Here is a 17,214-nt window from a genome sequence, read left to right on the forward strand (position 1 = left end):
ATCAACCTCTAAGCAGCACATCTCCCTCGGCAATGGAACCACGCTCTTCATAATACTTACAAGAGTCCCTGCTTACAGAAGCAGTGCCAGTATCTCTCCTTCAGGCTCTAGGAGAGATCCTGAACTTTGGTTTCATAATCCGGTGGTTTTTTCCCTTATTCTGTAAGGGCCTGCTTACATCCGGCCTCTCTTTACTGAATTCTCCTCTGCCAACCCTGGGCAGGCACAACCCGGACGAAACCTGCTTATTCTTTTCGGGGTTTAACCTTTCCCTGTGTGCCTTCAGCTGGCCAGTTCTGTATACTCCACCCAGTACCACAGAAACGCATTCTCATACGCAGCATCTGATGCAGTCTCTTGTCACTAAACACCAATTCCCTCCCCGCTCCGCTCCTTTGCCAATTAATAAATCAAGGGTGACTTAATGGAGTGGATGAAGAGGAAAACATTTTTTTGACCCTAAAAGACTGTAGCTTCTCCTCCAACTCTGAGTGCCTTAAAGCTTCTGCCATTGTTGTGCACACCGAGAGCTCTTGGCAGGGCTTGACATCAGGTGGAAGACTCACTTAGCCTGGGATGTGAAAAAGCAAGATTTTCTCTTTCTTTCCTGGCTGCGTGGTGTTCAGTTGCCAGCTGAGGCTGAACCACGACACACAGATAAGATCCATCAGCAGTAGAGGAGACAGAAAAGAAAAATAGAAGTTGTTCATCCATTTCTGTAGCGGCTTTCCAAAAGTCCGTATGGCCTTCCTCAGTGAATAGTGACACACGCACACACAGAGCGGTAAGATGAAACACTTGCCCACACCCAGAGTTACGGTACCTATCTCTGAACAGCTGCAGGCAAAACAGCAAATACACTGTGGACCTATATAGAAAGCGACAGTGGAAGCGGCGCTGCATGGAAAGAGCTGCCGCAGCTCCAGACAGGTGCCGGACTCGTGCAGGGTACCATACGGACAACCTGCAGAGTACCAGTCACTGACCTCTAGCATTTATCACCTTGGTTTACAGCACAATACGGCAGAGGGTGTAGCTACAGTGACCAAAAGCATGTTATAATCACATGATTATGGCATATTTTGTCTATTTTGCAACGTTATAAAAAACAACTGTCAAATATCCATCATATCCTCAGCTAATTTTCAGCTATCCTTCCACTAAGGAGGAATTAACTTTATTAGTGAGAAAGAGCTTTATTGCACTCAGACATTCTGTCCCATGTTGTCTGAGCCCACTGAGGACAGAGGTAACAAAACCTAGTGTATTATCTATTTTTGGCTGCACAGCCAGTGGAGTCAAAAAAAAAATTCAAGGAAGGCAAAACAAGAACAACCAAAATAACCTGAAATCAGATTTCTAAACTTCAGGCCTTTTCCAATTAACACATCATGAGTAATTTTCTGATGTCCAAGAGGAGAAGTGAAGGTTTTCTAATAACAGGTTGCACTAGTACAGTCAGATTTCCTTGCTTAAATAGGTCACTGACTTCTGGATGTATTGTGTATATTTCAAACCAAAATGCAGCGCCTTCAATTCATTTTCAGATTAGCTGCTAATATTTTCAAACAGAAGGGCCCAAATATACACAATAGCCAGGCATGGATACATGCTTATCCATTTTTTAGTGTCTTCAATGCACGCTTTCTTCACAGTGTGAGGCTCTCAGTGAGATTCTCAATTCCTTTTGTTTTCTTCAGTATGGATTAGCATCCAAAGCAAAAATCATACTGCTGACCAGTTTACAAATAGTTTGACAGATTTCCATGTCCGCTGCATCATCATGATATTTTATAATCTGCAAAATTATCCCAAAAATTGTATTTTACAACACCAATATTTACAATTTAATTCCTTGTAAGGTAACGAAGTGCCCTCTAAAGCAATAAATCTAAAGATGTACTGGACCGCAGATTTGGTCACCTACCAAGAAAAATAACCTCTCTAAAACTACACTGGGAGCAGGAAGGAAAGTAACAAGAACTGAGACTTAGTCCCGACTTACCCTGCTCCCCACACACAGCAGCACAGTGGGGAAGGGGGCAGGAATGTGCTGCTAGGGTCAGGGTGAAACTGTCCTTTTTGGCGACAGTATAATCTTACATCAGAAATATCCCATTCCCCCTCTGTCTTTCTTACTAATATCTCATGTCATCAGCACACAGAAGGGGAAGGAAAGGTACTAAGTAATCAGATACACTAACTCTGTTTTACGGGAGAAGCCATTGAGTTTCAGACCATGTAAATAAACACCTGACTGTTACAGAAGAGCAAGGACCAGAAACAGGTTCGCTGACACATTCTAGAAATAAACACGGCTGTTCCATCTCCGTTATCAGATGTACCTGATCTGCACCTCAGCAGGGTCCACTTTTCTAAGCAAGCAACATCACGTCTCAGGATGACAGAGCTCTCACGACCTTTATTGTTATTACTGTTATCAAGGACATCACAAAATGGTGTTCCTCGGAAGCTCAATTTGGCTTTCATTTTCTACTGGAGCAAGGATTCAGTTTTTCCTTTAAATTGTTTATTATTGTAGGGATCAGCCCGTTTTAAGGTGTTTCATGTCATGACTTTTTACACAGAAATAGATGCTGATTCACTGGAAGAAGACAAAAGATGAAGAATCTGAAAACACTGCTGTTAATACTACTAGCTAAGCCTGCACCGCCACAGTCTACAGATGTGGAATCCTAAGGCCTGGAAAAACTTGGTTTTAATAACTTAGTAACACCTTGCTCTTCACACTCATCCTGAACACATTCAGTCCTTCAAACCAATAAATACATGGCAACAGGATGAATTTTCTTCTCCACTGCAAACAGGTAAAAACTCAAGGATAGAAATGCAGTTCCAGCACTAAGGATATGTTGGCTGCGTTGTCCCTCCCATTCATTAGAAGACTTAATTCTAAACACCCAGAACAACTCTTAAGGGAGAGACTTTCCAGGCAAGCAAGCAATTGCACTTCTGCTCAAAAGCTCTTTTACATACCTATTTTCCTACACTGTGAGAGTCAACATTAACCACAATCCAAGCCTTCAGCATGTTTAAGCGAGACCCACCGGAAACGCATCACTTCTTGATAAACCACGCTCCGTGTGAAACCTCCGTTCAAGCCTCTACCATCTGCTGGGTGAGGTCACCTCTGGTAGAAGGAAAGGGCATTCCCACCGTGACTCTGGGGCTTTAAAACATGTCACAGAGAGACAGCAGGACAGCTGTTCTCCGGGTAGACTGTCCGGCGCGGGTGTCTCGTCTCCCGGTTCCTCCCAGTGGGAGAAGACTGTCCCAGTCACCTGTCTGGGGGTGCTGCTGGGCAGTCCCCATGTCTCCGCCACCGCCCTTCAGCACCACGGCCAGCGGCGGCGGCCAGTGCCCCGGTGCCCCGGCCCGGTTCGAGGGGCCGGCCCAAACCCAGCGGGGGCTGGCAGGGGCACAGCCAAGGCTCGCCGCTCCCAGGCACATCAGGTGCTTCAGTGCGAAGGAAATCAAACGTTACAGGCAACGCCGAGATGGTTTGCATTGTCTTCAAACCTCATTTTCGTTTTCTGTAAGTAACCAAGTTTCCCAGATTTGTTTTAAGCTGTTTTCCTAGTTCTGCTTTAACTTATTTTCAACCTAACAGTACTAAAGGAGGTGTTAAAGGTTGATTTGGGTGTAATAGGCCTCAAATATTGAAGGGCTTTGTATTTCTTACAGTTCCTCCGCCTCCTGTGTCTATGTGCCAGCATCTCCATTTAACGACAAGCATTACCAACACTCAGAGTTTACACCTACCCCAACTTAATAAACCAAACTTACTTCGAGTTATAGGTTTCTTTCCATTTTAATGGGGGTTTAGAATATTATGCAAGGAAGACCTATTTCATATTGCTAAGTTGAGGAGCTTATCTACTAAAAGAGAATACTCACTATACACCACATTAGAATGAGGTCATTCTTAAATGTAGTTGGCCATAAATTAAACACAATTACCACGAAATTCTAACACTTTGGTGAGAATACTCTGCATGACACTTACACAAACAACTTAAGCTTGTATTTAAATGCCAGTCTGATTCTCAAAAACCAGCAGTTATATCTTCATCACATAAGTAAATTTGAATTTAACTCTGGGCTGAGTTAAAACAAAAAGCCAAACTAGCCATGAGCATCGAAAGCCACTTTCACCCCTGCATTTTCATATTCTTTGTCTACATTTTGGGCTGTAATTTCATATTAGAAGATACCAGCTGCTGAAAGGCAAGCTTTAGCGGAGTGCTTTCTTCATCCTAATCCTATCCTGGTGCTCATTCCCTGGGGAGCTTTCTCATGCTTGCTCTTTTGCTTTTCTTGCAGTCAAAGGCCCGCAATAAAGCGGGAAGAAGAATTTTCCTGCATGCAGCTTATGCTGCAGAAATGCCCGCGTTAACCTAACGTCCCTCATACGCACCTAGGCACTGCAGAGTTAAGATTCCCAGCTGTGTTATTTTTATGCACACTTTGCCCAAGAGTTTACTAATTGGGGAGAGCAAGGCCAGCACTGGCAGAAGTAGAGAAGTGCCTGTTCTGGGTAGGCACCAGGTCTGCAGACACCTGCCTGGCAACAATCCCTGTCCCGCATGGCTGGCATCACACCCCTTTCCCTACTCGGGATTAGCATGTAATTTGTCTGTGCATCAGCTCTTCCCACCCAGTGTCTCCAGGCAGCTGCCAGTGGCTCTTCCCTCCCACGAGGCAGATTGCTGCTGGGATGACGATCTAATGATAGGCGCTTGCAGTTAGCAAGCTGTTGGAATCCCACAACAGAACTATAATAAGCACAGGGCATGACTAAACCTGAAGCGCCGTCTACTTTTCCAGTGGCATCGTGCCATAACCCATATGTGATCAGGAATTTAAAAAAAATGTGACCCGCATCCTCTTTCAATTCCTTACCCCTGTACCAGCAGCCCTCGTCACCCACGCAGCTCCCTCTAGCCAGCAACCCAAGTGGCTTTGGCAAGCCATGTCATACGGCGCGGACGCCCTCCCTGCCAGATGGGGAGATGGCAACGTGTGGCCCACAACCAGCGTATCATGATGCACTCTGGCTGAGAAAGTAACCCTGCTTTCCTTGCCCTGCTCCTTTCCTTGCTCAGTGTTATCCCTCACGCACTAACTAAACGGGGGACAACTTGAAATTCCGTCACCAGAAGCTACAGCCAGCCCACTGCTGCATAGCTGAGCCCGCCCTAATGTGAAATCAGCGTTTCTGCTTGGCCGAGCAGAACCTTTCTTATCCCACCGCCACTCCATACACACCCTATTTCAAACTTGTTCCCACAGCAACTCTCGTAGATAGACATGCTGACTTTAGTTGCAAGGTCACAGAAGGCCTAGTGACAAGAACACACATAGCCAAAGTTTCTCATTTGAGAACGGAGAAAACAAAACTAGCCGGTAAGTAACAAAACAATACTGCTCGTATCACTAAGCACTGCTCTCTTGCCAAGGAATAAGCCATTTCTCATCCAAACTTCACCAAGCAGGCAAAATAGCTGGCGGCACACTCTAAAAAGCACGAAGAGAGTGACACCTTGTACCATCTAATGGTTTCCTTTCAGCTTTATTATCAGCCCTCTGGCTATCACTAGCTCCTAATAACTTTCCTAAATCTTTGCACAGACATGAACAAGGCAAGCTGCGAGTAGTCAGTCGGGAATTTTTAACAAGGAATGCCAGGGCTGTGAGCTGAGAAGTCAGAGTTAGCTCTTCCCCGGATGACAGGAGGCAAACCAGCCACATAGGACGTCCTCGCAGCTTTTGCCTAGAAAAGATGCATTCCATCTCAGACAGTGAGCTAGCCCCAAATTCCTGCAGTTAACCCTTAACGCTCTGCCCTCCGTCGTCCCAGATTTCACAAACACACCTTGGATAGAAGTCATTCAAGCCAATCCTCCAACCAATGCATTCTGCAACTTGGATTTTACAACTGAGAGGTCACAACAGTCACTAGCCTATAACTTTGCAGAAAACTGTGATGAAACACGCACATGCACATACGTTGGCATAAATACACAGTTACATGCTCTTTTTATGAGAGCAGCAACTAAATGAAGGAAGAAATCGTTCCTTTCTGAAGTCACACACTGTTTATTAAAACTGCAGTTTGAAAGCAGTCCAATTCTAATCTCTTCCTCTGACAGAATTCCATGCCTTAAACATATACAGTATGTCATAAATACTACTGAACTTTGCCTTTTAAACTCCTAATCAGGTTTTAGGTAGGCTACTAGCAACAGCCCCATTTTAAACGCACGGTAAAAGGCAGATAAAATGACATGCAGTGGCCTGTTTAAGGTCAAGGAAGCCCGAAGGTCAAGTCAAACAATACACTTAATTTGCCTTTCTTTCTTAGTTTTTTTTTTTTAACATCAATACGTTTTGAACAAGTGTCTTCCCCCTTCTTCATTTTTAGAAAGAAAAAGAAAGATGCCTGAAGCCATCTCAAACTGCGCGCCTGAAAGCAATACTACTCGGAAGCACTAATGATATTCAAAACTCCCTCTTGACCAACACCTTTGTTGCAACACTAGAGCAAACTCAATTTTGAAAGCTTTCTGCTAAAAAGCACTTTCCTTCAGGACACAGCTTCAAACCGTCCCCTAGCACCAAATATAATCACGTGGTCTTCTTTCCTTGGACGCTTACTCCGTGCAATCCCTGATCCTAACAGTGTTTGTCTCAGCAGATCTGAGGCTCAAACTTGGCAATTCTGCTCCTCCAGGGCAATAGCGGGAATGAAGTCAGATGGTGCAAGTTCTCACAGAGCATGGTACCGCATTTCTCTGAAATGCTTCTGTTTTGACCTCAGTAGCTACATAAGCTGTACATACACATAGCTTTTCTTCTGGACTTATTACTCCTTACCTCTGGAAAGGTCTGTGGAGACTCCCTCCTACGGTGCATGGGTACACATGGTCACTCATGTTCTCTGGGAGAAACTGTCTTCCTAAAACAACTTCTGACTTTCCTTCCTTTTTACTCTTAACTTTCTACTTCCTTTTAACTCTTCATTGCTTCATTGGATTTTCAGGTGAGCAGTTTATTTGAAATATAATTGTACAATTTAGTGAAAGCTCCAAGACATCGGTTTAGACCAAATCCTTACCTACTGCCTTTCGGACTTCGGGTTTGTATCCAGATTGGCGGTGTTGCTTTCTTGCTTGCTCACTGTTCTACAGCCTTTACAAATATGGTCTCCCAAATGCCCACAGCTAGCCAGGCCACTTCAACTTTCCCTTCTTGACCAGGAGCCATAAATTTCTCATAAAATTATAGGATGTTATTACACAACACCCCCACACTTGTCAGTCTTGAACCCCAGACCCTTTCCTTTTAAAAAGGCTAGTCTTCTAGGGGAATCCCTTAACCGTACAGGTCATGCCTCTTAAAAAAAAACACTTTTTATGCTGGCCAAGCGCAAGACAACAGCACCCTCCAGCGGCCCCTTCTTCAGCCAATGCTTTCAAAGAGCTATGAATGAATTCTGAGTACCTCTCCAAGGGGTAGCGCCTTGTGAGGCTTAGAGAGGATTTCTCAGAAAGACCAAGGTGCTTGAGCTCCCTCGGTTTCAATCACACAGATTATTTCCCCGAGGAAGCGGGAGTTCACTTCCAAAGGGAATAAACCCGAACACCACAGATAACCAAAGAGATGGTCATTTCTGAAGTGTTAGGAGTCTCCTGTTTTCAGACAATGCTGAGTTGCTTTCCACAGATACCTGTTGCACAGTCTCCTGTGGCTGAGACCTTCAAACCATTACTTAATACAGGTCACTCACAAAAAGTTCTTCTATCTAGGAGCAGGCCCCCTTCTTCAGCAGTCTGCAAGCAAGACTTTTGGAGAGAACCACATAGGAGTCCATGACAGTGGTCCTCCATGTTCTTTGAGAAAAATACCAGGAACAATCAGGCAATGTAGCCAAATGCTTACGACTGGTTATTTAATAACGGGTGAAGAAAGACGTTTCGGGGAAAAGGACGGACATTTAAGCGAAGCTATGTGTTAATAGCTGTTCATATAAAAAACCAAATTGGGCATCTCCTCCTATTGCATGATTCCACAGCTGCAAGTTCTACAGAATCCAGCACTGCCTGACAAAGAACCTTGTCCATGTGAAGATGCACGTTCATAGCGACTAGAAACTAAGGTAAGAAAACAGCAAACCAGACAGCTTCCAACACCTGCTCCCTTCGTCATTGAAGGCCACTGCTCTGAAACCTGTTGGTGACCAAGGGAGCTTCCACATTGGTTAAGAGCTAAAGGGCAGTTCAAATGTGGTATTTTCAATCTGCTGGTCCCAGAGTGCTACAGACCACAGAGGATCTTAACCACTCTCATCTCAAGACAGAGCAGAACACACTAACTTTCAGATGACACTCCTGAAGTCTGTGGTATAGACTTTGGTTTTTAGAGCGGGACAGTACTACCCTTTGAGATCAGTCTTGTTTGAGCATCCATTCAATTGCTCGGCAGCTAGGACCAAAAATCTAAGGGGTCCGTATCCAAGCTCTGGTTGTTCATCAGCTGCTTGGATCATACCTAGCATTAGAGCACATCTTAGCTGTTACCTTAAACTAGGGCAGGAGGGGACATTTTGAACAACAGCATGACTTTTGGAGCTATCACCCTTTCTACCTCACTACGTGGTCTCCGGAGACCATCTACGCTTTGGCAGAACCAGCCAGTTTCTGGGACTTTTTTAAAATCGTAGAATCATTTAGGTTGGAAAAGACCTTCAAGATCATCGAGTCTGACCATAAACCTAACACTGCCAAGCCCACCACTAAACCATGCCCCCGAGTGCCACATCTGCACATCTTTTAAATACCTCCAGGGGTGGTGACTCAACTTGGACTCGAGCAGCGGGACATCTCCTTTCTCCAGGACGCAAGTTGCATTTGAGGTCACCCAGGCCTCTCCTAGTCAGCCCACACATTGTTTTTGCAAAATAGTAATTCCAGCTTGCCTATGCTGCTCTACTTTCTATAATTTACCTAGGACAAAGGGTTATCTCTCTGATCTTTTCATGGGTGATGCAACAACATGTTGAAGGAAGATCACTGTTAGCCTAAATTCCTCCCAGGTGCCTTATAATTATAAGGCACCAGTCACAGGGCTATAGCAATAAAACGAGAGAGGTTACCTTTAGTTATTTGAGCCAAAAGACAATTTACAAAAAAGAAAAAAAAAGAAAAACCAACCCCAACATAAACGGCAGCTGTATAAAAAGCAGGAATAAACACTGTACACCCTTGTTACGGAAAGAACTGGCACAATCTCATCTCAAAAGGGATTTAGGTGCTTAATTGCCTCTGCAACCAATTCAAACACTCAAAATTCCTGAGTCTGTGAACGTAAGTGCAGATTTAATAATAAAATGTTCTTTTACCAAAAGAAAGATGGTTTAAAAAGTCAACTGTAATTAAATGCTGACAGGTCTCTGAGCAAAAACCTTCTGTAACAGTAGCACAGACACAGTGTCCCATTGTTAATGCTACATTTCACACTCTGCAGGGACCAGTTTTCCTTTTCTTCTAAGGCATTCCTCAGGCATGGAACAACCCAAGAGTCTAATCCCACTTTCCTTTAGGTTCATAGGACCACAGAGGTTCTTCCCACAAGATATTTTCCGATCACTCTACAACCCAGGGCACACTTGCTCAGCCCACAGCCAAATCCCAAACGCTCCGGAGGATGTCTGTTTACCTTGACACAAGAGAACCAGTTTATGTTTTTCCTCTCTTCCCGTCATATAACCGCAAACTGGAAGTGCCCAACCAAAATATTAAGTTATGTACAGCTGAAGCATACTTTGGCTGTGGATTGGTCAGAAAGAAATGGCCACAGCTGTCACTGTGGACTTCCTCTGTTACCTTTGATGCATTCCTGCTCGCTCTTTGTACTTCTCAAATAAGTCACTTTTCAGCTTTACAGCAGCATACGCTGAAGGATTCCAAGAGTCTCAGATACTGCCAGCCACACCAGGAGCTGTACAGGTGCCTATGACAAATAAAAAGAGATTATTTACCTTGTGCCCAGAGGCCTCTGAAGAGCCCAGGGCCAAACTGCAGGGGAAAAAAAAGGACTGTTCATTGCCAGCGAAACAGTCAGCAGCCCAGCTGAGCCGGGTTTCGGCCTAAAACTTTTCTCAATTAGCTGTGCAGGCCCCGGGGCTCTGTCAAAGGTGGATTCCCATAAAGGCACCAGATCAGCTTATTATCACAGAGCAATGAGAAGGTTTTCTTTCTTTCTGTGGCCAAGACAAGAATACATAGGACTTGATGAAGGCAGTTAAATTATTATTCTATCACAAGCATTGGGCTTCTGCTCCTACCTATCCTTGCTTATACAGCAAACGCCACACACACACCCTTTCTTAACAAGTAGGAAAGGGAAGACGGACTCTCAAGGAGACGGATGAAATCAGGTGGTTTGTGCTGTTATGACTTCAAGAGTGACCAGCGAGACCAAGGCTATTTTGGCCATCATTAAACCATCATATTAGCCAATCTGTTCTTAAACCACACTCGCTGGGATAAAGGAGGAAGTAAAAGCAAGAGACAAGGACCAAGGCCACAACAGCCAATTGGAACAACAGAACCCCACCACAACACACATGCACACAGCCAAAACTGTTTAACCCATGGCCAAATCTGAGAAATCGAGAAGTTGAGCGCCAAGGACAGTTCTCAGAAGGATCAGTACATCAGTACGGGAATGCTTTTCAGGAGTCAGCCTCCTTCCACCCAGAGCACACAATGATGGTCCTTCCCCACATAGGCCAGCTCTCCAAGACTACCAAGAACAAGAACGTCACATCATGCCTCTCTAGCATCCTCACCAAACAAGATTTGGCTGTAAGGCCCATTTTGCCAAGTCTCTCAAAGGCTTGCTTAAGAAATGACCACCAACCAAACCCAAGAGCTATTGTCTGACTTAGGAGTTACTGCTGGGCTTCCCATTCGCACTGCCTTACTCAAGCTCCCTCTCCTAAAGCCGAGTTTCCCTAGTCCTACCTGCTACGCACAACACCCGGGGCAGGCTGCCGAGCAAGCTGCTGGTGCCTTGCCTTCTTTCCTGTTCCATGCGTGAAGCCTTAGCGCACACAGGGCAGGGGTAAAAAGGGGGATGTGAGCATTTCACCATTATTAAGGGCAGTGTGCCCTCTTTGAACCAAAAGGCACACACCACCGTAGCTCACCAGAGAAGAATGGAAAGGGTATGGCACTACCATGGAAACAAGCAGCAAACAGTCTGGCACTAAAAAAAACCCACAAGGTTTGTATCTTAGGTCATGACTGACTGAACAGGAACATGCAGATCCAGCCTCCTTAGCTCGGAGCAACACAGCTCCGGAGCTTGATAATCTATTCACATAGCAAGTGATGAAGACATTCATAGCCCAAGGAGGAGTTTAGGTCAGTTGCAAAGGGCTCAGGACACAACTGAGACCCTCTAAAGTCAGCACGGTCAATGATCATACAATACGCTGAGCACTTCTGAGGCTTTTAACTCAGGGGGCCTGGGATAAACAGCTTAGCTTGCTTTTCATTTTTCCTTTTCACCTTGGGATACCTCAATCTCAGTCTGGTAAACTCCAAAGGTCTAAGCAACCCCAGAACAACTCTCTACTTCAGGTCATCTCCTCTTGTAATGGCCTGGGTACACAGCCATGCTTTTACTTCTATGCTGGCTACCCTAATTACCTCCGTTCCAAATCCACAAGGTGAAATTATCTCAGCAGGAAAGAGGCAGCACAGGGAGCAGATGTGTACAATGACACCCACTGGTTCTCAGTCATCTGGGATGGACACGAATTGGCCAGATTTTATACAGAAAACCTTCAGAGAATCTTTCTACAGAAGAAAACCAAAACCCAGACCCCACGTACTAAGAGATTACAGGAAAGGCAACCATGAGACAGCAGAAACTGAAACCATAATTAGCTGTTATGATTACTGACTGCTAACTATGTCGTGTGTGGTTACAGAGCAATACTCCACGTTTGCAATCACTGACTGACAAACTCTGGCTAGATGCTGCAGGCACATTTTTTCCATAAATGCTACAATACCTAGAAGCTCCTCCTAAAGCCCATGCAGAAGGTGGCAAAAATCTGTCAGGGGCTTAACGGCAGCGCCAGGCAAGAAGCAGTCCTGAAAGCCCAGGCAGCTTCACCTTATGTGGTCACGTAGAAGCCACACTCGTTCGCAAACCTAAGCATCACTAAGAAAACAGACCGACAGTTTACACAGAGAGATGGCAAGCGAGTTAGATGACATCCCCTGATGATGAAGGGGCACAGGATTAAGCCCAATCACACACAATCCTCGAGTAAGAGTAAAGAACGATCCTGGCCTGTGCCAGGTTAGGTGGAGTCAGTGACAGAAGTTAAGTGAAGCATGTTAACACGGGCCACATTTTTCTTCTAAGACAGATAAGGAGAGTGCTAGAGGGCTCTCAGCAAGGAGAGAATGCAGTCGGCTTCAAACAGTTGTGAAATCTTTGCCTATTTCCAACCAGCTGCTTCAGTGATGGGAAAGGATGAGCAACTGTTCCTGGACTGGGAGGAAAAAATAATCAGCTTTCCCAAATCATTATGGAAAATAAACGCAACAATAAGTTATATAAAAACAGGAGCTGCCCAACAAACCTCAAATGACATGGTAAACTTGGTGAGAATCGAGTAGAAGTAGGAAGCCCTTTTTGCTACTTTCTAGCTGGTACCCAAACATCTAGTGGAGGTGACGGGGAGCTACCCAAGTTCTGATTACACCATTTTATCCATAGCAATTAAAAGGAAGTAAAATCTTTTGTGAGAAAGGGCTCAGTAAGTCTCTTGTCAGAGTCCCCACTTGTGACGATCAAATATTTCCATATAACCCCTTCGATCCCAGAAGACCAAATTCCATGAAGATGTCAAGCAAAGCTGACAAGCCATGGAAAAGGAAGAAAACACTGAAGGGTTCAGGAGGATGGAGTTACAGAAAAAGATTACAAAGGCCGCAGGCTGCCTTCATAACAAAGGATATACAAAATTTGAACATGTTAACAGATAGAATTCTGTGCAAATAGTGAAGTCTGTGCTACAAGCGTATCAGAAACTAGTTCACTCAAGCCACTATATGATCAGGCCAAAATATTACTAGTGACTGTTTTGATGGAGCCTGTTCTAGAAAAAGAAATCCACAGTTCAGCCAAGCTACTTTTAAGTTCTTCAATAACCTTTTACTAACTCTCTACTGCCTCTGAACTTTTTTTTTGATCCACTCAGAAGACACTTATCTAAGTCACACAGCACCCCACTTTAAACAAACAAATAGATGAACACCGATAAACAATTTCATTAGAATATTGCTGCAAATCACTGGAGGTGGGGGCTGTGCAACATGATATCAGGGGCAAGGAGCACACTGCTGTGGTAAGCAACTGGTAACAGCAGTTAGCAGAAGAGATCAGAAATGGGCCTGGGGTGGAGATTTTCACTAGCCTCTAGACAGACTCCCACTCTACGTGAATTATAATCGAATCCATTAATTACAAGGAAGTCATAATGCCCTTTTCCTTTGCTTAGTCATATCTAACCACACCCAACTGCCTACTGACAGAAGACAAGCAAAGAGCTCTAGGGTGAGATGGATCTCTAAATACTCTAGCAATGCATCTTCAGGAACAAAGGCAGTTTGTCTCCACATTATTTATACTTGCAGTATACTTTTCATCTTGGTGTCTCAGCAATAAGGGTTTTACATTCCCAAAGTAACTTTTTTCAAAAGTGGTAAGAATCAGCCCCAGTCTGCCCCTCGTGACATCACTTCTGCTGGAGCAGAATCTGCTCAGGGGGGTCAAGGGGGAACGAACTTTCTCACAAAACAGACATTTAGACACATGCCCTCTTCGAGAGGCTGTGCTCTATGTTAAACATCTCATTTCTCCACCTCCCATCAGTGACTTAAAAACTGAATATGTTTATTCTCAAACCCGGCAGAACTAAAATACCAAGAAGGAAAAAATGAGGGAAAAACACACACAACTGGTATCCAAAGCACAATACTTCAAGTCATACGAGTGTCAGAGCAAACCAGCGCTCTAACCCCTTTCATTAAACATTTACAGCAAACTCACCTGCATATCTCAATCTCAAGCAAACAAACCGAAGTCTGGAGTCAGATGTGTTTAGCTGGATTAGAGATCACTTTCCCTTTCACCCCACCAAATTAGAGGCATGAAACAGAGATAAGAGTCTCAAAAACACTGTCAGGTTCGGGACCGAGAATGACTCTTTTCCAGGTACTTTCTGAGCATGTTCTCTTAACTGAGAGATGCTATTAAAAAAAACAAAGATAAAACCCCACACACTAACTTGATGGGTTCCTCTGTGACAGTATGCTATATACCAGGAAAAAAACCCAACCAACCCAAACCCTCATTTCCCTTACAACATGTGATTAACCAAGCCCTAGTTCAAATAAATAGCTTTGCCCAGGCCTCTACACTGAGGCCAAATCTATGCTGAGCTAACTGTCAATACAGCTATACCTCGCTTTACGCCAGCAAAGGGCTTGCAGGGCAAGTATAGCCTCTCCTGGAAAAAATGCACTTTTGCTACAAGACCTTACTCCGGTCTTCCCAGGCAACACCTGCATCGACAGGAAGATCTTTTGAACCAAAGCAATGGTGCCAGCAGAAGACACGAGACAACACAGCCTGCCAGATTTGTAATGGCCTTCATTCTTTAACCTATCTGTATCTGGCAGAGGAAAAATATCAGTAGATCGGCTTCAAAGCAGCTCTTATTCACTAACTCTGTCAAGGGTGTAAATGGCTGACCGTACTACCGCCACTGGAGCATTTAGGCCCTTTAAAACTGCCTCCTCCTACTCACTTTACCCTCCGGTGGCAGCATTATCCTATCATCTCCAGTATCTAGATATGGAACTGATATGGCAGAGCCACTATAGGCTTACAGCAAGTCTCCTTAGCCCCATTAGCCATCACCTGCAAGGAGGAAAACACAGGACACTTGCCTTGGTAAGTGGCCCAGGGCATACAAACCTTCTACACAGGCAGAGATAGAGAAAAGCAAGGATATTACAATTCCTCAAGGGACTTGTGCTCCCCTTCCATTTTCTTTCTCCCGTTGTTAGTCCCTCAACCGTCTAGCACGCAGGAGCCAGATTTGCCTCTCCCTTGCACTCAGCTTTCTCTCCCTCCATTCTTCCTGTTAAATGGTTACCAGCCTTTATATTACCCACCCTGCTTCTGCCGCACCAAAACTCTGCAACTACAGGTTATTCTTCAACTCGCGCATTCTTCATCTTCCCCTTTTTTGTGAGGGGGCAGGTATTATCATCAACCAGCAGCAAACATCTCCCCATCACTAGTTCACTTGAGTACCGATTGTGAGAATCTGAGTGTCGTTATCTGAACGCCCTGCTACCAGGGCTGAGTACACCACCTTTTGAAGCAGTTTCTCACCTTCCAGGGGTCTTAAATTTGTAGTCTGTGTCCATTGCCACAGACAAAAGTTGGCAGAAATCATATTTGTAGAACTTCTAAGTGCAATCCCCTTTTTTCATGTCATTTGACAACTCCCGTGCAAGTATTTCCACTTTCTACATCTCCCAGATGTGTATTTTTTGCAGCATCAAGCGTCATTTACAGAGACCACATCCTGGTTCCCACTAGTGTCAGATCTTATTCAGATAAAAGGATACACTCTACTCATCTGTTACCAGTTCACATCTTACTTTTCAGTTCAGGTTTACCTACGCATTAATTATGTCCACATTCCTAATGAAATTTCTTTCACCTAATGTCTGTCTCCGCTCCCTCTCTTTAAAAAGAACAGCAGCGAAGAACTTCCCTTGAGCTCTCTCCACCCTCCCAACCATTCAGATAGCAGTTGAGAGGTTAAAAATACAGAACAAATCTTAAGGCACTCCTTGTTATCAGCAGGGCAGGCGCTGCCAATGAGTCATGCTCAGAAAAGCCGCCTGTCCAACACCACATACTGTCAGCAACAGTCACAACTAGAACCAAGGACTTTCCAATACTAATGCTTCTGTTATTATTTCAGATTAAAGCTATTTCACAAACAGCCCACAGTCCCCTTAAAAAAACACACACACAAAAAACAAACAAAACACCTAAACCCAAGCTACCTACAGTCGTAATAGCCATTGTTTAACCAGTTCTGTGATCTTGGAACGGTTAACCTAGGTCAGAGACAGCACCAAAAACAAAGGTTAGAGTTACACTGGGGTCGCACGAGCTCCCAGACTGATGCTGCTCATGCAGAAGCCTGCAGGGCAGATGCAGAATCTAAAGCGCACTATTTTCATTTGTGGCATGCACCGAGGAACACACACTGCAGCTGAGATCTTCTGGCAACTAAGGAAAGCTGACTGCTTTTATACAGAGTCGTAACACGTTATTCAGTGTATTGTACGCAAAATACACTGGCAGCTCATCAAGTTAACGGGATTCAGAACAAGCGACTTTGAGAAACACAGCAGAAAGGCAGGACAATAAGAAAAACCTTGCTAGTAATGTTAGCTGCTAGGCTTTCTTGCCTAGAAATCCATACACTGAGTTGGCAACAGGTGACAAAAATAGAAAAAAATAAAGCTTTCTTCTATCTCAAATAAAAGGAAGAAAAAAATAGGGGGGAAATCCCCAAAACCGCAGCCAATTTGCATGGAGTAATGCTTGGAAAAACAGATCTCATTACTTGCCCCGATCAATGAACACAGTGCTCCCTTAAAGAGAGGCTCTAAAGACCATTAGGAAAACATACCACCAAACAAAACCCCCCAAAACATAATACCCTGAAACCAAGAAGCAGAAATGGAAATCTGTACTTACATTAAGAGGCTAAGAATTCTAGTATCTATATCTGATTTCAAGACCTTAAGTACTTCCTAGTGAGAGACAAGATCGTTCAATGAACACACTATTCCAGCCAGCAGGAAATGCTGTAGGACAGATCTAATCTGCTACAGAATTGCCTTCCAGGATCTAAAGCCACTGCAGCTATCCAAGCCAAGGATCCATACGGTAACGCCACTTGTTTAGCCTAAGTATACAGGCTCAGACCGCAGGAGCTCAGAAGGTAAAATGACGGCCAGGGCAGCGCAGGTATCACCGTCCCACGTACAGGATGTGGTAAGGAAAGGAAAC

The 17,214-nt window shown here is 44.5% G+C and overlaps 1 protein-coding gene across 8 annotated transcripts in view; it reads right to left on the reverse strand.

The window, feature by feature from the left end:
- SLC4A4 (solute carrier family 4 member 4) overlaps nucleotides 1-17,214 on the reverse strand; it is a 228,342-nt gene that overhangs the window by 209,678 nt on the left and 1,450 nt on the right. For 6 of the 8 annotated variants that reach the window (XM_075089983.1, XM_075089985.1, XM_075089979.1 and 3 more), the window contains exon 1: nucleotides 9,906-10,032. The exons of 1 other annotated variant lie outside the window; for it this stretch is intronic. In XM_075089983.1, coding sequence (XP_074946084.1) covers nucleotides 9,906-9,916 — 11 coding nt within the window. In that variant the 5' untranslated portion in view covers nucleotides 9,917-10,032. Of the gene's footprint in view, nucleotides 1-9,738; nucleotides 9,760-9,905; nucleotides 10,033-17,214 lie in introns of those variants that run through there. One more of the 8 variants, XM_075089982.1, reaches the window with a different exon arrangement.

This window comes from Phalacrocorax aristotelis, chromosome 4 (genome assembly GCF_949628215.1).
Source record: "Phalacrocorax aristotelis chromosome 4, bGulAri2.1, whole genome shotgun sequence".
Classification (NCBI taxonomy): Eukaryota; Metazoa; Chordata; class Aves; order Suliformes; family Phalacrocoracidae; genus Phalacrocorax; species Phalacrocorax aristotelis.